The sequence below is a fragment of the Hyperolius riggenbachi genome, chromosome 3 (assembly GCF_040937935.1).
Source record: "Hyperolius riggenbachi isolate aHypRig1 chromosome 3, aHypRig1.pri, whole genome shotgun sequence".
Classification (NCBI taxonomy): Eukaryota; Metazoa; Chordata; class Amphibia; order Anura; family Hyperoliidae; genus Hyperolius; species Hyperolius riggenbachi.
The window spans coordinates 100674208-100699025 of NC_090648.1; the positions used below are offsets into that span (position 1 = coordinate 100674208).

General features: G+C 45.6%; 1 protein-coding gene across 1 annotated transcript; it reads left to right on the forward strand.

The window, feature by feature from the left end:
* Positions 1 to 10: 10 nt before the first annotated feature.
* PBDC1 (polysaccharide biosynthesis domain containing 1) lies at positions 11 to 21315 on the forward strand. Its single transcript, XM_068274705.1, has 6 exons — positions 11 to 153; positions 3696 to 3761; positions 8793 to 8852; positions 14488 to 14628; positions 14743 to 14854; positions 20921 to 21315. The coding sequence occupies exons 1-6, from the start codon at positions 112 to 114 to the stop codon at positions 21016 to 21018; spliced, it is 519 nt and encodes a 172-aa protein (XP_068130806.1). The 5' UTR covers positions 11 to 111; the 3' UTR covers positions 21019 to 21315.
* The last annotated feature ends 3503 nt before the right edge of the window (positions 21316 to 24818 follow it).

Consider the following 24818-nt stretch of genomic DNA (forward strand, 5'->3'; position numbering starts at 1 on the left):
GACGTAAAAGCGGGCGGGGTCCGCTCGGAAAAGTAAAGATGGTGGAAAGAAGCGGCGCAGGGCATCTTGGGAGCACGCAGGGTGGGAGGGTAGAGAGGAAAGTGTAGCAATATGGCGGCGCCTACAGGAGGGATGGCAGGCTTGAACTCTCTGGTGAGAAGACATGATTATGGGATACAATGGGGGCGGGGAGGTGTTTTGGTGAGACGTAGACTCTGCAGCTGAGAGCTTAGTAGTCCTGAGAATTGGCATTGGCCGTGACATGTGGCCTCACGTGGAGACTGGCGTGCTGGAAATAGAGACCATGGGGGCAGCTGCTGATGGGGTGCTGGAACCCCTACAGAATACTGGGCAGTATTAGTTAGCAAGGCATGTTGTACAGTGTGGGTGCCAGTGTATAGCGCTGGGTGTACTGTAGACTGTGGGTGCCAGTGTATAGTGCTGGGTGTACTGTAGACTGTGGGTGCCAGTGTATAGCGCTGGGTGTACTGTAGACTGTGGGTGCCAGTGTATAGTGCTGGGTGTACTGTAGACTGTGGGTGCCAGTGTATAGCGCTGGGTGTACTGTAGACTGTGGGTGCCAGTGTATAGTGCTGGGTGTACTGTAGACTGTGGGTGCCAGTGTATAGTGCTGGGTGTACTGTAGACTGTGGGTGCCAGTGTATAGCGCTGGGTGTACTGTAGACTGTGGGTGCCAGTGTATAGCGCTGGGTGTACTGTAGACTGTGGGTGCCAGTGTTTAATGCTGGGGGTACTGTATAGTGTGGGTGTTAAAATGGATTTGAACTCGAACTTCCTTTCTGCTCTAAAAGATGCGCAACAGCATGTTGATCTTTAATAATAATAATCTGAACATTTGTATTATACAAATTGTATAGCGCTTTTCTCCTGACGGACTCAAAGTGCTCAAGAGCTGCAGCCACTAAGGGCGCACTCAAGAGGCCACCCTGCAGTGTTAGGGCGTTTTGCCTTGAACTCCTTACTGAACAGGTACTGGCCCTAGATAGGATTCAAACTCTGGTCTCCCATGTCAAAGGCAGTGCCCTTAACCAGTACACTTGGCAGTCAGTTTAAAACCCTCCTGGCGGTCTATTAAAAAAAGTGCAGCAGTTTTTTTCTTGTGTTGTCTTTAATTCATGTAGCGAGCCTGTGCAGCGGCATCCCCCCACTCGCTTCGATCGCCTCCGGAGATCTGCGATCAGGAAATCCCGTTCAAAGAACGGGATTTCCTGGAGGGCTTCCCCCGTCGCCATGGCGACAGGCGGGATGATGTCATCGATGTCGTGATGTCATCGGGAGTCCCGATCCACCCCTTAGTGCTGCCTGGCACTGATTGGCCAGGCTGCGCAGGGGTCTCGGGGGGGGGGGGGGGCTTTTGGTGTTGGCGTGTTACGTGGTGGTTAGCGGCGCATCGGCGGCGATCGTTAGAAACATGCAGCAAGCAAAAATTTATGCAAATCGGCCAGGAAGGTTAAAGAAAAACTTGTCTTTGTTACAGCTAATACAAATCCTGCAATAAATCATGCAATAAATCTGCAGTGTTTCTACTTCCTGCTTTTATGGAAGCAGACTTAGCGGAATATAACCCTGCATTTCAACTTTGCTCTAAAACATTATTTACAGTATATTATATACAACCAGCATTTTTTTTTTTTTACTAGACCAGCATTGTAAGGGTTACACAGAGCTTTAAAGTTCCTGGAGAGATATGCAGACGCATCCGAAGCTTACATAGATACATTTTGTTTACCTAAACGTATCTAAGTGTGGCATCTGACTCACTCTGTCTGACTGAGGAGCTGGAGGACAGCCAAAGAGTGTGTAACATTTATAACTTGTTACATTCTATTTAGTAAAATGTATCTTTCTGAACTTCTTCATATCTCTCCACGGAACTTTAAACCTCTGTGTTTAACCCTTCCAATGTTGGTCTAGTAAAAAAAAAAAATGCTGGTTGCATATAATATGCTGTAAATAATGTTTTAGAGCAAAGTTGAAATGCAGGGTGTTATTCCGCTTTATTAACATCCTGTACTTTCAAATGAGCTTATCTGCTGTGGCAGTCAGCTGACATGTTGCGAGATCAAATTACAACTTGTGATTAGACAGATGAGGGTGAATTGGACAAGCTAAACTGTCTAAATACGTACAGGGTGCTTTTCTCAGTTTTCCTTCGGTCCTGTGCAAGATTTCAGGTCCACTTTATTAATTTATATGGTGGTAATTCCAGGATATATTGCAGGCTTTACTGTCTAGTGTTGGTGCCACTGCAAACCTCTTAAGCTACGTTCATAGTGGTGCATTGCAGCGTAATGGCCCCTTGTATTGTCCACAGTGTGACAGGTGCGTTGTAGTGTAAAAGCGTGCAGCATCGTAAGGCGCTGCATGCAGTGAGTTACCACAAAACGCATATTAACAGTGAGGATGAAGCATACTAGTTTTCATTGACTGTACATCGCTGTTTGCAATGCAATGTGCAAATAGTGTTAGGTGCTATAATAAATGGTGGCAAATGGACTAGATTCAGTGTCTGTAACTGCTGATCTCCTGGGATGCTCACGTACATACGTCTGTAGGGTTTACGCAGATTGGTACAAAGGAAATCCAAGGAATGGAAGTTCTGTGACTGGATTGCCATGTTGATTGGACTGATCACATGAGAATCTCCAGGCTGGTTTGGTCTGGCAGAAGAAGTACAGAAGCTTGTTTACACTTGTGGTTGGCAGACCACAGAGAGCAAAACCTGCTGGATCTTGTTGGGTTCCCCTCCTGTCAGCCACTAAGCTGAGGCTGCAGAGATCATAGGTTCACCAACATGGGGAGACTGGTCTGATGAGTCTTGAAATCTGCAGAGGCACACATGATGGGTCAGGATTTGCCATCAGTGGCCCGATGTCAAGCCCCATCTACACCATACAATTTTTTTTTTGTCCGTTTAAATTAATTGATTCGATTCAATCCGACATGTTCGATCGGGATTCGATTTGATTCAATTTGCCACTGTTTTGCAATGGCAAATTGAATCAAAAGATCTTATGAATTGATTTAATGAATCAAAAGATTGTACGGTGTAGATGGGGCTTTACTTGCATGCAGATCCCAGCCTGGAGCTGGTTTGGGATGTGGTATAACAAGTCTGTTGAAATAATGTGATGTAATCAAGGCAGCATGGACCAGAATCTCAAAGGAGGGCTTCCAACATCTTGTGGAATCCAAGCCACGAGTAACGGAGGATGTTCTCGGAGTAAATGGAGGCCGTACTTTGTGGTAGTGTAGTGTCCCTATTAAAGTACTCAATGAACATACACGTAAAAAAAGAAACATGGGTAAAGGAAAAACCAGGTACCTGGTGGGGGGGGGGGGGGGCATCAATATCAGGTTACTCCACCATTCAAGAAAAATGTATCTGGTCTCACCTGGCTTCCCCTTTATGGTGCAGCTCCAGAAAGATGTATTCACAGTGTAGACAGTGCCCAGTCAGTGGCTTTGTGCACCATACTAACATATATGTAAATTTAGATAAATCTATTGTACCTTCTGTTCTCTTCGGTATTTATGTCTGTCCAATAATTTTTGTACTATAAAAAGAAAAAAACACAGCCTAGTTGTGGGGTTAGGGCTATAGTTACACCTTTATCTCATTGTGTTACATGTCAGTGCAGGTTCTCTTTAATTTTGACTTGTTTACTTCATAGGGTGCAGCAGAAGCTCTCTCAGTGGCTGAGGCACTGTCATTACCTGCAGAAGCCTATGGCAATGATGTAAGTGGACTCGCCCAATAAATGGTGCAAGATGAGGCCTGCTGAGAATATGCAACTTCAAGTTTGACTAATAATTTTTGGGTTTAATGAATGTTTTTTATGACTAAATGAAAGGATTTTTATTTTTCTCTTGGTAATTCTTAAGGTGGCCACACACGATACAATAAAATGATCCTATTTTACGGCAATTCGATAAAAACGATCGGATCTTCCCAAAAAATTGAAAGCTTTTTTTTTTTTTTTTTCCCTTCATTCGACTGAAAAATCCGATTGGTTTTCCAGTTTTCTTCGATTTTTTTATTGATCCGGAATGCCAGTAATCTTTCAATCTTTCTAAAGATTGTATGTTGTGTGTGGTAGATTGTCAATTGAGTAAATTTTCTCAGTTTACAATCATTTTTTTTATCATAAAAAAAAATTGAACATGTGTGGTACATTAGTCATATTTTTGAAATGTTACAATCAGTCAGAAAGATTTTGTGATTCTTTAACATTGAAATGCAATCGCTCCAAAAAGTCTGAGATTTCAGCTACTCGCTGGTGATTGCTACTACCATTGATTTGCATTACTGCAGCACTTTTTCAAGAGCTAGCGACCTACAGACAAGCTGAAATGGCTAGTAAAATGCTCCAGTGTGAATGAGGCCTTAACCACTTGCCGACCAGGGGATTTTTCAATGATCGGTGCTGCGTGGGCTCTACAGCCCGCAGCACCGATCAGGAGTGCAGCAGGGCGATCAGACTACCCCCCTTTTTTCCCCACTAGGGGGATGTCCTGCCCGGGGGGGTCTGATCGCCGCCGGCTGCATTTGCTTAGCGGGGGGGGGGGCTCTTCAAAGCCCCCCTCCGCAGCGTTCTCCGCCGTCTCGCCGCTCCCTCCCTCCCCCTGTGAGCTGCACAGGACGGATTTCCGTCCTGCGCATTGAAGGATAGGCTTCAGCCTATCATATGCCGGCGATCCCCGGCCAATCGGAGGCCGGGGATCGCCGATCTGCCTTACGGCGCTGCTGCGCAGCAGCGCCGTATGATGTAAACAGCGGGGATTTCTTCCCCGCCTGTTTACATTTTGCCGGCGAGCCGCAATCGGCGGCTCTCCGGCTGTTCACGGAGACACCCTCCGTGAACTGACATGGAGCGGCCGTTTCCATGGTAACCTGCAGACGACCAGTTTATGCCAATCGGCGTTAGCTGGTCGTCAAGAGGTTAAAGGAGTCATCAAGCAAACCCCCCCCTCCCCTCCCCTCCCCCCCCCTCTACTTACCCAGGGGCCTCCTCGAGCCGCTTGCAGCCACTATGTCGCTCGCAGTATCTCCACTCGCAGCCGCCAACCTGGGTCCCTGCTGGTGCAGAGGTCATCATCTAGTTCGCCTGCGCAAGCACCACTGTCAATCAAGTCCACGTTGTCCGCAGTGTACTGCGCAGGTGCAGAACTACTGCATCTCTACAGTACACTACGAACAATGTGGACTTGATTGATATCGGCGCAGGCGCAGTAGAGGAGGTCGGCCTCTGCACCGGCGGGAACCCGGGCCGGCATGTGAGAGCAGAGCTGCGACAAGAGACATGTCTGCTGCAACGGGCTGGAGAAAGCCCCGGGTAATTTTGGGGGGGGTCGGGGGTTTGCTTGATAACTCCTTTAAAGGATACATGAGGCCAAAAGTATAAGTGCGTCATTACTTGCCTGGGGCTTCTTCCAGCCCCTAGAATTCTGTGTCCCTCGCCGCAATTCCACAGTCGCCAAGTCTCTTGCTTTCCCCTCCATAGCGGCTGCCAAGCATCTGCGTATGACTGCAGAACTGTGGCGAGGGACACAGAGGATTATAGGGGCTGGAAGAAGCCCCAGATAAGTAAAGACACATTTATACTTATGGCCTCATGTATGCTTTAAAGGGGAACTGAAGAGAGAGGTATATGGAGGCTGTCATGTTTATTTCCTTTGAATCAATACCAGTTGCCTGGCAGCCCTGCTGGTCTATTTCTCTGCAGTAGTATCTGATTAAAACCAGAAACAAGCATGCAGCTAGTCTTGTCAGATCAGACTTATAAGTCTGAACCACTGAAACACCTGATCTGCTGCATGCTTGGTCAGGGACTATGGCTAATAGTATTAGAGGCAGAGGATCAGCAGGGCTGCCAGGCAACTGGTATTGTCTAAAAGGAAATAAACATGACAGCCTCCATATACCTCTCTCTTCAGTTCCCCTTTAAAGGGACTCCGAGCTCTAAAAATAAACGAAATTGGTACTTACCTGGGGCTTTCTGCAGCCCACCGAAGGTCCCCCGGTGTGGTCCTGGCTCCTCTCCCGGTCCCTCCACCGCATACCGCACCGCCGACACTCGGGACGGGTGTCAGGCTCCCACTTCCTGAACCGGGATGCTCTTCATCACCACGGCGGCCGGCGTGACAGTACTGCGCATGCGCAGCCCGGTTGTCGGCGGTGCGATATGTGGTGGAGGGCCCGGGAGAGGAGCCAGGACCACGCTGGGGGACCTCCTGACCTACAGTAGGCTGCAGAAAGCCCCAGGTAAGTACCAATTTCGTTTATTTTTAGAGGTCAGGGTCCTTTTAAAGCAGGGGTAGTGAACCAATGGCTCAGGAGCCAGACGTGGTTCTTTTGAAGGCTCCATCTGGCTGGCAGACAAATTCAGTAGGGGTCGATTTACTAAGCTACACTGCTCAAGCAGCGCAGCTTAGTGTGGCAGCGCAAGTAAAATTTTCAAAGTGGGCACGCTACTGCTGTAGCATGCACTACTAACTTGCTCGCGCTCCCCCCCCCCCCCCAAACAAACAGCTGCTTTAATTGTCCCACCCTGGACTCTGTCAGGTACAGTGACTTTGTAGGACGAGAGCCCTGCAGCCTATTGGGACAAAGTGCAGGGATCTTCTCCTACAAAGTGAATCAACCCCCAAGTCGGCTAGGTAATTGTATTTCTCCTGTCTGGCTCTCGGGGAAATTGCTGCTGTTGTTGCTGAAACCCAAGAGAAGCTGAAGATGTGTCTGACACTTACGCTGCCCGGCGGATTAACTGTATACACATCACCATGGCAACAGGAACGTGAGCACTCTGCTGTGCATGCGCACTGTCCCAGTTTGAAACATATTGCATGGCTCTCATGGAATTACATTTGTAAATGAGGTGTTTATGGTTCTCTCAGCCAAAACGGTTCCTGACCCCTGCTTTAAAAGGGAACCTTAACTCAAGAGTTTCACTTGCCTGGGGCATCTACCAGCCCCCTGCAGCCATCCTGTGCCCTCACAGTCACTCACTGCTCCTCCGGTCCCCCGCCGCCAGCAAGTTTCGATTTTGCCGACTCTGAGTTGGCGGGCCACTATGCACACCTTTTGAACGCATTACCGCTGGGGCAAGAAGCTATTGTGCACATTAACACATACATTTTTACATGTTGCACTTGTGAGTCGAATTGGCAAAAATGAAACTAGCTGGCGGTGGTGGACCGGAGGAGCTGTGAGTGACTGTGAGGGCACAGGATGGCTGCAGGGGGCTGGTAGATGCCCCAGGCAAGTGAAACTCAGTTAAGGTTCCCTTTAACCACCCTGGCGTTCTGATAAGATCGCCAGGGAGGCTGCGGGAGGGTTTTTTTTTTAATAAAAAAAAAACTTTCATGCAGCCAACTGAAAGTTGGCTGCATGAAAGCCCACTAGAGGGCGCTCCGGAGGCGTTCTTCCGATCGCCTCCGGCGCCCAGAATAAACAAGGAAGGCCACAATGAGCGGCCTTCCTTATTTTGCTTAGATCGTCGCCATAGCGACGAGCGGAGTGACGTCATGGACGTCAGCCGACGTCCTGACGTCAGCCGCCTCCGATCCAGCCCTTAGCGCTGGCCGGAACTTTTTGTTCCGGCTACGCTGGGCTCAGGCGGCTGGGGGGACCCTCTTTCGCCGCTGCTCGCAGCGGATCGCCGCAGAGCGGCGGCGATCGGGCAGCACACGCGGCTGGCAAAGTGCCGGCTGCGTGTGCTGCTTTTTATTTGAAGAAAATCGGCCCAGCAGGGCCTGAGCGGCAGCCTCCGGCGGTGATGGACGAGCTGAGCTCGTCCATACCGCCAGGCTGGTTAAAGAGTAGTTTTAGCAAAAAATGTTTGAGCCACAAGGAACATGTGGGTAATCCTATTTACTACTAGAAGGGGAAAAAAAATGGCAGCACCAACTGCAATTATCTATAACCACACCCACTAACAATGTGATAGGCTGCAAGGTTTAAAAAAATAAAAACATGCACGCGCAGATCCTGCTTGCTTGGCTGTTGGAAAAAGCTGTGTTTTCCCACAATGCAACAAGGTTCACAGACAGTAAATTGTCATGACATCACACTGTGGGATGGTTTTCAGCAAAATATCAGCCACACTAACGTTTGGATTGCCTGGTTAGCATCCTTCTTAGTTGTTTACCAGATAAAAATAAAGAATTGATTTTATGCCCGACCGTTACACTTTAAGAACAGCAATGGCACATTGCTTCATTGTCACCATAACTCCGATGCCTTTATTGTATTAGGGCTGGTTCAGACGGACGTCTGCGTGGCGTCGCGTCTGGGGGCGTTGCGGCGGCTGCGCGGTCAGGCTTTCAGTAGCCTTCGGTCGTGTTCCGATGCGGTTGCGGGTTTTTTTTTTCCCCCTAGGGGAACATTATCCGTCGCGGTTGGCCGCTCCCTGGAAGCTACATGTCGCTTTCAGGGGCAGATCGAACGCTAACGAAAATCGGGACCCGAACGCCGCGTTCGGGTAAAAGCGCGCAAAAGCTCGGTGTAAACGCTCCCATTCACTTGAATGGGAGCGTTTACCGCGACGTTCCGAACGCTTGCGGTAAACGCTCCGCAAGCGTCCGTCTGAACCAGCCCTTATTCTGTGACTCATGTCCTTCAAGATGTGACTTTGGTTCCTGGATGATTCAATTGCAAGTGTGTTCAAAGGATTGACTGATTTTTCTTATACGTGTAGTACATAATCTTTGTGTAGGACGGTTGTTAAGCATCTTGAAAGGGACCTGAACATCTTCCTTTCTTTCTGCAGCCCAATGTGGAGATGGTTTGGGCCATGAAGGCGTATCAGCATGCGGAGGTGTACTTTAATGTAAGTGTGGGCATCTGTATTATAAGTTGCATAAAGGAACAGGATCGACAGACTACTTAGTGTATGTTTTAGTGCCAGTTGGCAGTGTATAAAATGGTCAACCTGGGAAAGTATCTGTATAACCTTAGGGGCATATGGACACTTTCCATACATGAAAACATTTCAGAGACTTTAACCACTTCACCACTGAGGGGTTTTACCCCCTGAGCACCAGAGCAATTTTCACCTTTCAGCGCTCCTTCCATTCATTCGTCTATAACTTTATCATTACTTATCGCAATGAAATGAACTATATCTTGTTTTTTCCGCCACCAATTAGGCTTTCTTTAGGTGGGACATTATGCCAAGAATTATTTTTTTCTAAATGTGTTTTAATGGGAAAATAGGAAAAATGTGGGGAAAAAAATAATTATTTTTCAGTTTTCGGCCATTATAGTTTTTAAATAATGCATGCTACTGTAATTAAAACCCATGAAATGTATTTGCCCTTTTGTCCCGGTTATAAAACCATTTAAATTATGTCCCTATCACAATGTTTGGCGCCAATATTTTATTTGGAAATAAAGGTGCATTTTTTTCATTTTTGCGTCCATCCCTAATTACAAGCCCATAGTTTATAAAGTAACAGTGTTATACCCTCTTGACATAAATATTTAAAAAGTTCAGTCCCTAAGGCAACTATTTATGTATTTTTTTTAATTGTAAATTTTTTAATTTTTTTTTAATTACAAAAAAAAAAAATGGGGAGTGTGGGAGGTAATGAGTTAATTTTATGTGTAAAAGTCATTTATTTGTATGTGAAAAATGTGTAGGGTGTAGTTTACTATTTGGCCGCAAGATGGCCACAGTAACTTTTTGTTTTAATGCGACCTCCAAGCTTCCTTCCGGAAGCTTGGAGGAAGTATAAGGAGGCTGGACACGTGAGTTTTTTCTCACAATGATCGCGCTGCCCATAGGAGAGCAGCGGATCATTGCGGGGCTTAGATCAACGAACGGGAATGGATTTTCCCGTTCATTGATCTCTGGGCGAGCGGGCGGCGGCGTGTTTACTAGCGGCGGGCGGCGTGTTTACGAGCGGGAGCGCGGACAGCGTCGGGAACGCGGAAAGTACGTATTTCTCCGTCCCTGGTTGTTAAAGGATGGAAAAAGGGGCGGAGAAATACGTACGCGCGGGGGTAAAGTGGTTAAAATGTAAGTTTTAATGTGCCATCCACAGTGCATGTAGTTTAAGGCAGTGCCTACAGACAAATGAGGTATAAAGCAGGGGTCCCAAACCCCCGATCCACTACTGGCCCATGGGCCGTTTGCTGGTGGTCCGCGGGTCTGGCCTCTTGCCCCCACCTCCCCCCCCTGCGGCCGCCGCTGATGTTACCTTGCTTAGTTGGCGGCTGCTTCCGCTATTATATTCCCTTTTCCTCCATGCTTGTTGTTTTCCGTCACAGCAGTGCGCCCCACAGCTGCTGTGATGAGGCAGGAAGCAGCTTCCTGTAGCGGCAATGTGTATCGCCGTTACCAGGGGAACCGCTCTCATGCTTCCTGCCTCATCACAGCAGCGCACTCCGCAGCTGCTGTGATGAGGCAGGAAGCATGAGAGCGAAAGGAAAACAAGCATGGAGGAGAGGGGTGTGCCGTATGCGCAGTCACCCACCAATTCTTGTTCCCTTTGCTGCAGTTCACCATAAGGCTTCAGACCCTGAGGGAATCCTGAAGGCAGTCAGCACTGCCGGCAAAGTAACCTTTTGGATTGGTTGGTGAGTCCACACACAGTCCAATTTCGATTGTATATACAATCTGGGCTCATATAGAGGCCAGGTCGCTGCCACCAATCCGCAATAAAGCGTGCGAATGCGCTAAGTCTAAAGGTGCATACACACATCGGACTATAGTCTTTGGAAAATGAAAGATCACAGACCAATCTTACCACCCTTCATGTAGTATGAGAGCCATACTCTACACAGTCTTTTCTATGGAGCTGAACTCCACATCAGAAAAAAATCTTTGCAAGATGCTGCACACACAGATGCTGTACAGACACAAAAGATCAGTATCTGCAAAAGATCTGTTCCTGCCAAAAATCCATTCCTGCAAATTGCAATGATAGTCTATGAGATCTGCAGATCATCATACACACATGATTTAACTGACATTCATCTGCAGTCAGATCAGATCCACCAGGATGGATTTTCAGATCTGCGGATGATTGCTTGATCTGCAGATGAATGCCGGTTAAATCATGTGTGTATGATGATCTGCAGATCTCATAGACTATCATTGCAATTTGCAGGAATGGGTATTTGGCAGGAACAGATCTTTTGCAGATACTGATCTTTTGTGTCTGTACAGCATCTGTGTGTGCAGCATCTTGCAAAGATTTTTTTCTGATGTGGAGTTCAGCTCCATAGAAAAGACTGTGTAGAGTATGGCTTTTATACTACATGAAGGGTGGTAAGATTGGTCTGTGATCTTTCAGTTTCCAAAGACTATAGTCTGATGTGTGTATGAGCCTTTACTCTAGCTAAATCCTGTAGGAAAAAGGGTTAATTTGACAACTTTTCTAGAGATAGCAAAACTATAATAATAATCCGAAGATTTGTATAGCGCTTTCCTCCTGTCGGACTCAAAGCGCTCAAGAGCTGCAGCTACTGGGAAGCGCTCAAGAGACCACCCTGCAGTGTTAGGGAGTCTTGCCTTGAACTCCTTACTGAATAGGTACAGATGATATTAATATCAAAACAGTTATGGTATCGTCTCTACGAAGATGTGAATTCTTTTTGAGGAGATTTTTCAGAACAGCACTTAGCACTTAAATAATGCAGAACAAAAATATAGCAATAGAAACAAATGGGAAAATAGCTATTGATAGTCTGAGCAATTTGTCACGTTACTGTGTCCTTTGCGATAAGTCCAACAGAAGATATGAAGTCCAGTTATGGAAACTTCTGTTCTGTGGAATGGATAGAAGTCCTTTGATAGAATGAAATGCCAATCCTTTGATGGTATGGATGGCTGGACAAAAGACTCTTCTCTGTGTCCAGCAGGGTTGTTTTAACTCTTCCTCTGCCAGAGGGCGGAGTTGGAACAGGAGATGGGGTGTGTGCCTTCTCCCGCCCTTTGTCATGACAAGCAGAAAGAATATACAATAACTGGAATGGTTATAACGTGGTGACAGCCGACTATAACCCGCAGAGAGTGCCACAGGTACGCTGCTGGCATTCTCTGCGTCACACAGGTACCAAACACGTGTGCCTTGGGGTATTCCACTGCGGAGCACACTGTTGCTTGCTTTCAGGAGGTGTTAGTGTCGTGCTGAGTGGTCTAATCATACACAAATCATTTTTAATAATTGTCTGCTAATTTTGAAATAGCTAGCATTGACGGAAAACTGATTAATTTAGTCAAATGTCTGAACGACTTATTCTTTCATATCAAGTGGAATTAAAAGTCATGTCTCTACTCTGGTCAGGCTACGTGCAGGAATGTGAATGGGTCCTAATGAGTTTGAGGGTGTCTGATCTCCTCCATGCATCTCCTTCTCTTTAAAGCCAGGATAGGGAGACTTCCTGGAGAGTTTTATTGCCCCCCGATTATCTCCCCCCCCCCCCTCCCGCCCTCCCCGTAGCAGAGGTCTGGTTTTTGCAAGGAACACTGAACACCAGGCCGAAAAAGGTTGGGAACCCCTGGTATAAAGTGTCCAGCGAACTTTCACCAGGAAGAAACGTGCAGAAATGCAGGTGTCCAATAGGCCAAAAACATGTTTTTTCTAAGACCATTCTGAAAAATTATCAGTCTCTAATCTACATAATAGCCTTCAGCAACATCTCTTCTCTGTTTTATCCACTGCAGTTTATGTACTTGCTGGATTCACAGTATGTGATATTGGTCCTGTGGCTTAAAAAGGGAAGAGGCTTGTACATTGCTATATATATTTTTCTATAGCACTGAAACGCGAACGCCGGAAAATCGCCTGACTGCAGTTGTCAGCGGCAATAGCTAACCCATAAATCATTAGAGGTCTGAAACTCTGCCCACTCCATCAGAACTGCTGCGGCCATTTTTACCCAAAGTGTTCCAAAGCTCTATGGCCACCTCCACCTGTGTTGCCATGGCCCATCCCCCAGCTGGGCTGCTATTAGGGCTGCAGCTTCTGAGCTTGGAGCAGGCTGAGGCGACACAAACAGTTAAGCCACTGTGGCAATGGAAGGGTGGAGTTTCAGACCACTGATTGAAAGGACATTTGTAGCGAGAGGGATATGGAGGCTGCCATATTTATTTCCTTTTAAGCAATACCAGTTGCCTGGCTATCTATCCTGCTGATCCTCTCCCTCTTATGCTGGGTACACACTGAGATTTTATGGTCGATTTACTGTCAGATCGATTATTTTCCAACATGTCTGATTTGCTTTCTGATCAATTTCCATTAACTTTAATAGGAAATTGATTGGAAAATGCTCGGAAATCGATTGGAAAGCAAATTGGACATGTTGGAAATAATCGATCTGACAGTAAATCGACCATAAAATCTCAGTGTGTACCCAGCATAATACTTTTATCCATAGACCCCGAACAAGCATGCAGCAGATCAGGTGTTTTTGACATTGTCAGATGTGACAAGATTAGCTGCATACTTGTTTCTGGTGTTATTCAGACAATACTGCAGCCAAACAGATCAACAGGACTGTCAATCAACTGGTATTTAAAGGAAATATATATGGCACTTTAGTTGTCCTTTAAACTTTTTTCTGTGTCAGTTTGCAGCCAATTGTGCATCTCTTAAAGGTATGAATGCTCATAGCATTATTTTCCAAGAAAGAAATCAGTACTGTTTTAGTGCTCTCTGCAAAGTTCTTTCTGCCCAGTAAGGCCTTATTCACACCTAAAATCAAAACCACAAGCTCCACTGCGCGCTGCGTTTTTGGAAAAATCGCTTTTCTAGGCGCTTTGCCAGAGCTGTTTTGAGATGCACTCCCTGACCCAAGTCAGGAAGTGAACTATTTGACCCGGAAAAGAATACAATGTATTCTAAAAACCAGCAAACGCAATCGTCTCATAAGGCGGTTTTGTGAACATTTAGCGCTTTTCCTATACCTTCCATCATACGAAAATCGCCCCCAAAAAAGGCACAGGCACCGCTTTGCTGAACGCACAGCGCACGAACCGTACTTGTATGAACCTTCTCATAGAGATTCATTGCGCAAGTGTTTTGTGGGCGATTTTAAAAATTGCCTGCACTTGAAAATGCCCATAGTGCGAACGAGCCCTTACGCTCTCTTCCTGTATGTGTAATATGCTGCACAACGGCAGAAGCATTACTGCTCTGAAGGAGTAATCGCCCTGCACTAATCAATAACTGACACCCCGGTACTCACTGCGCTGGTAGGAAGGCTGAGCTTCAAACAGGTCCCTCTCTGATGTGAAATAAAGATGACAAAATCCTTTGAAAAAAGTAAAATATTGCTTGAATGAGGATTAGAGTATTCCTGCAGGTCTGATGGGAGTGACCTGGAGTTTGTTTGTGTTTGAAAATAGATGGGGTACTTTTTGTATTTAAAATGTTTCCCTCATCTTCCAGTAATGCAATCTGATTTATGGCCAGAGCACATGCTGTGCACTAACAAACATGACTTTCACTCACTAGCTTATATCCTCCGTGGAACCCCGCCTTCTGAAGCTGACGAAAACAGATGACGTGATTTATACGGCATTCCGGGATGAGTTTCCAGATCTCCGTATTGATGTTCTGGATCCAGAGGATCTGAAATCTCCAGCAGCCAAAGAGGTAAAGTGTCCCCCAGCATCTGTTCAGAGCAGACATCCTGGCTTTCTTCTGTAAAGTTCCTGTGCGCAGTCTCTGCCTCTCTCATAGCTGCGTTTCCACTGGTTTCTCCTGTAGAAATGGCGGCCTTTTTGCATGAAGTTTGAACACGAAGTAGAAGACTTCAATTATGGGACCTTATTAAGGCTGGACAGCAGCAAAGAGTACTACGAAGAAAACACCATTTTTGGTAAGTGGCAGAATAAGGGCCTTTTTCCAGTACACGGCTGAATCACAAAATGCTAGGGTTGCTACTTTATCATAGAAATCATGAGAAGTATCTTCCACTATAGTGATTCGATTTGTAAATCACAATCGCTTTCTGGAGCCATTTTTTTTTTTTTTTTTTTTTTTTTTTTTTATGTAAGAGGGATGATGCAATGCAGATGAAAAATCACAATCACATATTAAAATTAATGAAAAATCGCATTTGCTGGCGTTTTGATTGCTAGTGGAAAAGGGCCCTTACAGCATCACAGATAATTGGTGATAGTATTGCAGCCATCTTATAACTGAATGTACAGTGATAGATAGATCGATAGAGATTATATATATATATTTTTTTTTTTGTCATCAGGACAACTGGAATGAAAGGTATATAGAGGCTGCCATATTTATTTTCTTTGAAGCAATAGCAGTTGCCTGGCTGTCCTGCTGATCCTCTGCCTCATACTTTTAGCCATAGACCCCAAACAAGCATATACAGATTAGGCATTTCTGACATTGTCAGATCTGACAAGATAAGCCGCAAGCTTGTTTCTGGTGGGTAATTTAGACACTGATGCCAGTGGTCAGAAGGGCTGCCAGGTAACTTGTATTGCCTAAAAGGAAATAAATATGGCAGCCTCCATTTCCCTCTCCCTTCAGTTGTCCTTTTAAGCCTTGTACACATGTATGTCGGCCGGTGGGGATTGGAAACCATCCCTCAGGCAACATTGCAAGGCTGAACAGATGTAACACTAGCCTGCAGGCTAGCAATGTGTTCTGTTGCTATGGGGATGGAGGGCCAGTGGAGCAGTGCACAAGTAACAGTAAGTCTGTGGTGGCTGGGGTGAGTGAGAATATTGATCCCGGCAAGCGATCAGCAGAATTGATCCACTCGGTTGATCGCTGGCCGAGTTTTATCCATCAGGTGTACAAGACTTTAGTATTACAATGATTTGATAAAAATGCCTTCTCACCCATATTGGTGGTGTGTGCTTTCCTCCACCTGGTGTCCCCATCACAAAAATGGCAGCTTCAGGTTTCTATGCAGCCTCTTAAGGCTCATACACACATCAGACCACAGTCTTTGGAAAATGAAAGATCACAGACCAATTTTACCCCCTTCCATGTAGTATGAGAGCAATACCTACACAGTCTATTCTATGGAGCTGAACTCCCCATCAGACAGAAATCTTTGCAAGATGCTGTAGACATTCAAAAGATCAGCTCCTGCAAAAGATCCGTTCCTGCAAAATGCATTCATAGTCTATGATATCTGCAGATCATCCTACACACCTTGTTTAACAGACATTCATCTGCAGATCAGATCCACCAGGATGGATTTTTAGATCTGCAGATGATTGTCTGATCAGCAGATGAATGTCAGTTAAACAAGGTGTGTATGAGATCTGCAGATCTCATAGGGCTCGTTTCCACTAGTGCGGCGTGCGTCTCGTAGACGCACGCCGGCACTGAGCGGGTGGGCGGGATCGCAGGCGATTCCCATCAGCCGTGCCATGCACGGCTATGGGAATCGCAGCCTCCGCCGCGAATTCTGTGGGGGTTTCCGGCCGAATCGCTACTGCAAGCGATTCGGCCGGCGGCGCCGTTGTCCCCTATGGCAGAGTTTCCCCGCGCGATTTGCCTGCGGGGAAACTCTGCGGATTCGCGGCCGTTTCCGCGAGAGTGGAAACGGGCCCATAGACTATGAATGCATTTTGCAGGAACGGATCTTTGGCAGGAACAGAACTTTTGCAGCTACTGATCTACAGCGTCTGTGTGTGCAGCATCTTGCAAAGATTTCTATCTGATGGGGAGTTCAGTTTCATAGATTAGACTGTGAAGGTATGGCTGTCATACTACATGAAGGGTGGTAAGATTGGTCTGTGATCTTTAATTTTCCAAAGACTATAGTCTGATGTGTGTATGAGCCTTTAGTTGCCCCTGTCTGCACTCTTCTGGGGGCTCTGATTGGTCCTGGGTTCTGCTGAATCCTCTATTAGAGCTCAGGAGGTGTCCGAGAGAATTTGCCTCCAGGAGATTTGGGCGCAGGATACATCCGATAAATGACTTATCCTGCTGCTGCACAAATTCCTGGTGGTGTTAAATACTATTCCCCCTCTAGGTACATGTGGATGGTGGGGAATGATGTAATTCGTCTGGAAGGCTGAATTACAGTATTATCAAAGTAACTTCAGCTCCATCTTCTAACAGCGCTGAAGTTACGGACTATGCACTGCTATAGCCATAATTCCTATTACGGTCTATGGTGGTGTCAGCTGCACCCAAGTCTCCTGCGCTGCATTGGCAGTGTTTGCTCAGGAGTCCTAATCGCTTCTTCCACCTCTGGGATTACTTTGTCCTTCACTTTCCACATCCTCTCTTGCAGTTTGCAGGTCCTGGTACTTGGATGACCCTCCGGATGGTGTTGGCACTGCTGTTGTCTGGTCCTGTGTACTACCATGACTGGCTAGTCTGTCCATAATATATACATAATATACTCAAATATAAGTCTACCTCGAGTAAAAGTCGACTCCAATATTCAACCCTATTAAGGTGGAATTTTTTTTTATTGACTCAAGTATAAGTCTACTCAGCAAAGTTAATAGCTGCACTTAGGGCTCATGAGGGGTTACTGCATATAGTATTGCAGCTATTAACCCCCCCCCCCCCCCCCCCCCCGTCCCTTAAGTGCAGCCAATACCTCCTCCAGACCCCCAAGTGCTGCAATTATTAACTCCCTTTTATGCAGCTTAGTATTTCCCCTGCCCCTTTCCTTGTTAATTGTTGTGGCCAGGACTTTCAAACTTGTTTTCTTGGCATTTCCTTTCCTCAAAGTCAGCGCTTTGGTGTCAAAGCAATTTTGGGTACCCGGAGTTGGTAGTTTCATAAAACTGAGGAGTGGTAGTCAGATGATTTTTGTACCAAATCCTTAGTTCTGGTAAGTATTGGACCAAGGAGTTGGAGCCATTTTGGGTACCTGGAGTTGGAGGTTTAGAAAAATTGGGGAGTCTGCTGATTTTTGTTCAGACTCCACAGTCCTGCTCAAAGTATCACTTACCACAGGGTAAATTGCTGCAAATGGGAATGTCACTATTAGTACACATTACTTAGTGTGCTTGTGAATAAGTCTACCCCTATACTTTCATGAAGTGAATCAGACCTACATTTCTAGACCTATACTCAAGTGTATACAGTAATGTGTGTATCTCCATTGCTGATAATAGCATCATATCTGCAATGGAGATTAAGACTCTTGAGTCTTTGCTTGCTGAATGCAGATCCTGATCGGATACTGAGGGAGGCTTATCAATAAATAGATATTCAAATATTTATGCAGCTTGAAAGTTAACCAATCAGATTCACTTCCTGCTGAAAATTACTTGAGCAATTTCATGATGCATATAATTTGTATGCAAGTGAAAATGATTTAGGCTACTTTCACACCAAGACGTTGCGGTTTAGGGGACGTCTTGGTCGCATAACGTGCCCCTAACGTAACGCCTGGTGGTGTTGAAGTTGGACGTCAGATTGAGCCGCGTTATGTAGCTCTCAAAGCAGCCGCTCCAGGATAGTGATCTTTTTAAGGATTCGGATCATTCGAATCGGATCTTTGAACCGAATCCTTCTACTAGGGAAGTAGACTGGGTGAAATGACTAGCAGGACAGGACTTTCACTGCACTGTACATTCTGTATGTTCTGGTTTCTTCCAGACAGACATCCATTGTGAACTGAATTGTTCATTGTGGTGATCCGGATGATTCGACTCACAAACGAGATCTGGATCAAATGAACGATTTGTTCATGATCCGGACAACACTATGAGTCCCACCACGAGGCACCACAGTGCAGAGAATATTAATTAGCCATGTGGTTAGTCACTGAGCATGTGCAAACAATCTAACGCAGCTCTATAGGGGTATAACGTACAGCATGCTGCACTTTAATTTAACGTGCAGCGTTATACCCTAATGCAACGTGGGCACTGTGAACAGCACCTTGATTTTACAGTGCTGTGAATTAGGCTGCCTTACTGGCTGCTGTAACGTGCGACTTTAATGTCCCACTGTGAAACTAGCCTTACACCTGCCTCCAGAGTTGAATGATTTTGGTATAAGAAAGTAAACTGGCAACATGAGGATGTATCTGTACAGCTAGAAATGGTTAATGAGATGCTAAGTCCTTGCATGCAGCTTGGAACTGGGTCAATTTCCAAAAATCAGTTTGCATCATTTTAAATTATTGCATCTCATCAACATCTGTTTGCAGCCGGGTGACTAGGGGTGGATAATAAGATGCAAATAATCAAAAGTTGATACAGGATTATGTAAATATAATTCTATATTTAAATGTATGAAGCTTGAAAATGGACAAATTCTTTAACCTTCCTGGCGGTAAGCCCGGGCTATGCCGCGCAGGAAGATATCTCAGCCCCTAGTGGGGCAATTTGCTCCATTTAAAATGCTGTACGCGCAGCTAGCACTTTGCTAGCCGCGCGGACAGCTTGATCGCCGCCGCCCTGCGGCGATCGCCCGCAGCGGCGCAAGAGGCCCCCCCCCGCCAGAGCCCTGCGCTGCCTGGACCAATGAGTTCCGGGCAGTGCTATGGGCTGGATCGGAGGCATCTGACGTCGGCTGACGTCATTCCGATCATTGCCATGGCGACAGGAGAAGCCAAACGGGAGCGCGTTATATACACGGTCCCCTGTTTGCTATTGATGCCGGTGACGATCGCACTAGAGGGACACATGCGCTCTCTAGTGGTGTTTCATGTAGCTACCACTCTGGTAGCTTTACTTGAAACAAAAAAAAAATAAAAAAAGATTTTTGCCTATATGGCAAAAAAAAAATTAACCGCCAGGAGGGTTAAAGTTGTGATTCAATGAATATTCAAGCTGCATATATTTGCATTCTTAATTTGCATAACCCTGCATCAATTTGGTAATATTTGCATCTCATACCCATCCCTGAGTACAGACTCATTATGTGATGGCTGCATTACCAGAATTCACCTACAGGTGTCATCATGATTGGGTACACATTACCATAAGGCTATGCACACAGTGGTGTGTTACAGCATAACAGTTGCTTTGTAGTGTAGCTTGCCGTGTTGCAGTTGCACCTATGCATTCAGTGGGGTGGGTGCATTGTAAAACTGCATGCAATCTGATACTGCAAAAGCATACTTTTCATTGACTATGATGCAGTGCTGCTGTTACAGGGAATGCAATGCACACTGTGAACCTAACCTCATGGAATGATATTAGAGGTGAAAGCAATATTACCTTTTGCCTGTTGAACATTTTGCACAGCTTAAAGGGAACCTAAACTAAGGATATGGATTTTTCCTTTTACAATAATACCAGTTTTTGGACTCTCCTGCTGATCCTGTGTCTCTGATACTTTTAGCCCCTCAACAAGCATGCAGATCAGGTGCTCTGACTGAAGTCAGACTGGATTAGCTGCATGCTTGTTTCAGGTGTGTGATTCAGCCATTACTGCAGCCAAATAGATCACCAGGACTGACAAGCAAACTGGTTTTGTTTAAAAGTAAACATCCATATCACTCTGTTATGCCTTGTTCACATTGCGTTCGGCTCGCGTGTGTCTGCGGTGGCTTTTTTTTTTAAGCGGTTTCTTGTAATTTTCTGCACATCCACTTGTTTTTGTAAGCGCTTTTGCAGATCGCTTCCGTCTTTTGATCTGGAAAAATACTTTATTTTTGCTTTAAAAACGCTCACGCAATCGCTTGCCAAAGCGATTATGTGAGCGTTTTTTTTTTTCTTCAATATACCTTCCATTGAGGCAAATCGCCTCAAAAAATGGCCCAAGCACTGCTTTTCAAAGTGGATTGCAAATGAACCGCTCTGATATCTTCTCTTTCATAGAGAATCATTGCACAAGCGCTTTCAGGGAGAGTTTGAAAATCACCTGCATCTTAAAATGTTAAATAAACACCTATAATGTGAAAAAGACCTCAAGGTTTCTTTTTAAGTTAATTTGTTGGAATATTTTAGTCATGAAGGAATGTGAATTTTTGTTTGTCTTGCAGCCACCCGGATCCAGTTCTACGCCATCGAGATTTCACGGAACAGAGAAGGCTACAATGATGTCATCTTCCACCACAGGCGGAAGGAAGCAAATCAGTGAGAGTGTGCAGCCATCTGCGTCAGGATTGGCAGAGACTATAATGTGGTGCTTTAACATCAGTCTACTCTGACTCCATCCGCTGCCTTATATCACAATACCAGATAACAAACAATTCAATTTTATTTTCTGCAGTTTCCACTATACACTCATTTGGCAAACAGTAAAATATCCAGAATTCAGTACTGTCATCACAGACTTCTAAACCGCTTCAGGACAATACATGCCGAACAACAGCATCTGAAAAACCCAATGTCATGTTTTATTTAGCTTAGAAATAAATGTACAATTTGACTCACATCTGTGTGTGAGGTAATCGTTGCCTCAGTCCTGCATATACACAGCTGTGTGGGGAGAAGTGCCCTGAATTACATATAAGTGCTTCTATTTGGAGATTACATAAGCATTCCTTCATGTAGAAAATTCCATGTGGTAACTTCACCACTGGAACACTGTGAGGGCAGATGACTCTCCAGAGATAAGTGCCACAGTTAGTGTCTGAATGGGTAGTAATACATTTAATAGTTTTAGTATTTACTGAAAGCAATAATGTACCAATAAAGTACATTTTTCTTAGGTATACCATTTACTACCCATGTGTAGTAGGGGCTTAGTAGGTCCTGGTATCTAAGGATGAGCAAGCCCTGTTTCATTGCAAGCAAAACTACCTGCTTGTGGTCTGAGGAGGGAACAGTGGCAGAGAGGGTTCATTTACCTGTATGACCGCCTCTTGCTGTGGCACAAATTTCCAGCTGTGAAGGAGGAAGTGTCTCACGCTGCAAAGAGGTGGTTTTTACAGGCAAACCAACAGTCTCTGCCATGGTCCCAAGTGGGTAGTTTCACTAATCCCAAACAGTAACGGCATACAATTTGTTGAATAACCGGTGTGATGAATAATAGGTGGCATCTCAATCCATAATAGAGGTGGTGTCTGCTACTTGAAGGACACCAGGGATCAATAAAATTTCTACAGATGAGGCTTCCTCCAGCCCCATGTGCTGTGATTATTCCCACACCACCATCCTCCACTACCTGCAGCTCCAGTACCAGGTCCTGTCACTTCAGCCAGTTGGGGCCAATCTACACAAGCAGTGTGCTCTCTGTATCCAGCGGCTGCTGGAGAGATACGTAGAGAGCACACTTCCTCTTGCGCAGACTGGCGGCAGCTAGTTGAAGTTATGGGACTTGATACCATAGCTGCAGGTGGTGTGGGAGCAATCCCTGCACATGGGGCTGGAGGAAGCCCTGAGCATGTATGCCTTTTATTATTGATATCTGGTATACTTGAACTGAAAGGAAGCATACTTTTTTTTTTTTTTTCTAAACCATTCAAGTTGCCTGGCATTCCTGCTGATCTTTCATGCATCAGTAGTGTCTGAAACAAGCATGCAGCTAATCTTGTCAGAAACATCTGATCTGCAGACTTGGTTAGGGTCTACAGCCAAGTGTATTAGAGTCAGAGGATCAGCAGGCCAGGTAATGTGCATTGCTTAAAAGGAAATAAATATGACAACCTCCATATCCCTCTCACTTCAGGAACCCAAGGTGAGACCGATAGAGGCTGCCATATTTTACTTTTAAGCAATTGCCAGGCTGTCCTGTTGATTCCCCCCCCCCACCTCTAATACCTTTAGCCATACACCTTAAACAAGAATGCTGATCGAGGTTTGATTCAGACACTACTGATGCATGAAAGATCAGCCAGCCAACTGGTTTTGTTGAAAAGGAAAGATATATGGAAATCTCCATATGTCTCACCTCAGTCTTAATTCTGATTTGCTAGTCACAATCGCGTTACTTCTGCTTTCTAAATTGGACAGTGATAAACCTGAGCATTAGACAAGCTTAGCTCGTCCAGTAACACCACAGGACACGACTCAGGCCCTGGTGGGCCAATTTGAATAAAAAATTTTTTGAAACCCGTAGCTAGCAATTTGCTAGCTGTGTGTTTCTCCGATCGCCGCCGAACTGCTGCGAAAGAGGGCCCACCCGCAGACCCCGTGCGCAGTCTGGCCAATCGCCACCAGGCTGCACTATGGGGTGGATCATGTCATGACGACTATTACATCATTCCATTTCTCGCCATGGCGACGGGGGAAGCCCTGAAGGAAATTCTGTTCAGAACAGAATTTCCCGGTGGGTATGATCGCCAGCGGTGATTGGAGGGGTGGGAGGAATGCCACAGGAAGGGGGGAATAATGTAGCTAGCGCTAGGCTAGCTACAGGATAAAAAAAAAAAATTATAAAAAAACCTGGCCGCAGGAATCAAAATGCCAGGGAGATTAACCATTTAGAGACCAGTCTGCAGCACACAACCAAAGAGGTGCAGCACTGTGGAAGGTAAACACTCTTTCACTCACTACTGGCTGGTAATTAGGTTCTAGGCCCCAGTATCTGTTAGCATTTGGGAGAGTAGCTAGAAATATTCAAATTGTAGGTGCTGTGCCTGGGTTCTATCTGCAGGTAACTGGAATGTTCACATACACACAGCAAACTCCCCCACGACAGCAAGTAAAACCTGAACCTGCTTACTGGAGTACAGGAGAAAAATAGTGAATGAATACTAATTACAAAGCTGATTTTGCTACCCTGTTTTCAAATAGAAATGTAAAGTGTAAGTAAGGTGATGTGCAATCATTATATTCTTCTGTCCAATTAAACTATATCTCTCCACTAGTGACACACTAGCAGTTGTTTACAAATGATGGCAATTCTGCAGAACTGTGCCATCTTAATTCCTCCCCCATATTGTCACCTGTTGGAAGGTTGTTGAATGGCAGCTTGATGATACCCCCTTTCATATCCTGATTAGCAAACTAGCTCAGCCACACCCCCGACTGCAAAGAGCATTGGGAGTCCTGCTGATAACAAAATGAAGCTAGTTGGAATGCTCTTTAACATTTTGCTTTATCTCATACAAATAAATGGAAGGGGAACAGATAGGAGCTTTGAGTGCCTGATTAAGAAAAAAAAAAAAAAAAATCAGATACCTTAATAGAGGGAAGCCGATCCTATTGAGGGCCCTTTTCCACTAGCGCGTTTGCGCTAGCTGAATCGCAAAACCGCAAACCGCTAGCGATTTTACAATCGCTACGGTTTGCTTTTTAACATAGGAATCGCGGTAGGTCATTTCCACTACCGCGATTCGTTTTTTACTTGATCGCGATCGCGCCGCAAACGTCGGGAAAACGGCGGAATTGAGATTCAGCAATCGCTAGCGTTCAGCGCGAACGCTAGCGACTGCTAGTGGAAAAGGGCCCTGAGGCTTCCCTTGGTGATCTGCTGTCCCTTTAGCTGAGGCAATTCCTCCCCCCCCCCCCAAAAAAAAATGTGCAACAATACATTGCCGCTAATCACATCAGGGCCACACAACTTGTCTTCTGCATTCAAAGCCTCGCTTTTAATGCATGTAAAAGGAGCTGCATAGCCACGACGTGGAATAGGTCTGTGCACAGCAACAGGGGGACTGCTGCCCAAGCAGAGCCCACAATACGATCCTGAGGCTTTCCTGTGCAGGGTAATTGCTAATTTTGAACCAAAGCTTTACCCCGGGTTCACTTTAAGATGTAGAAAAAAGTCAGTAGGGTGGAGGAAGATTTATACTCATTGCTTATAGCAGTGATGGCTAACCTTGGCACTCCAGCTGTGGTGGAACTACAAGTCCCATAAGGCATTGCAATACTCTTGACAGCTCTAAGCATAACTCAAGGAAGCAGAGGCATGATAGGATTTGTAGTTTTGTCACAGCTGGAATGCCAAGGTTAGCCATTCCTGGCCTATAGGGATGGTTAATGAGGTGGAAA

Bases quoted from the DNA above. Each gene is read 5' to 3' on its own strand.
- PBDC1 (XM_068274705.1), top strand. From the start codon at position 112: ATGGCGGCGCCTACAGGAGGGATGGCAGGCTTGAACTCTCTG. The intron at 154-3,695 runs GTGAGAAGACAT...TTTACTTCATAG, and splicing joins TGGCAGGCTTGAACTCTCTG to GGTGCAGCAGAAGCTCTCTC. The intron at 14,629-14,742 runs GTAAAGTGTCCC...TTTCTCCTGTAG, and splicing joins AATCTCCAGCAGCCAAAGAG to AAATGGCGGCCTTTTTGCAT.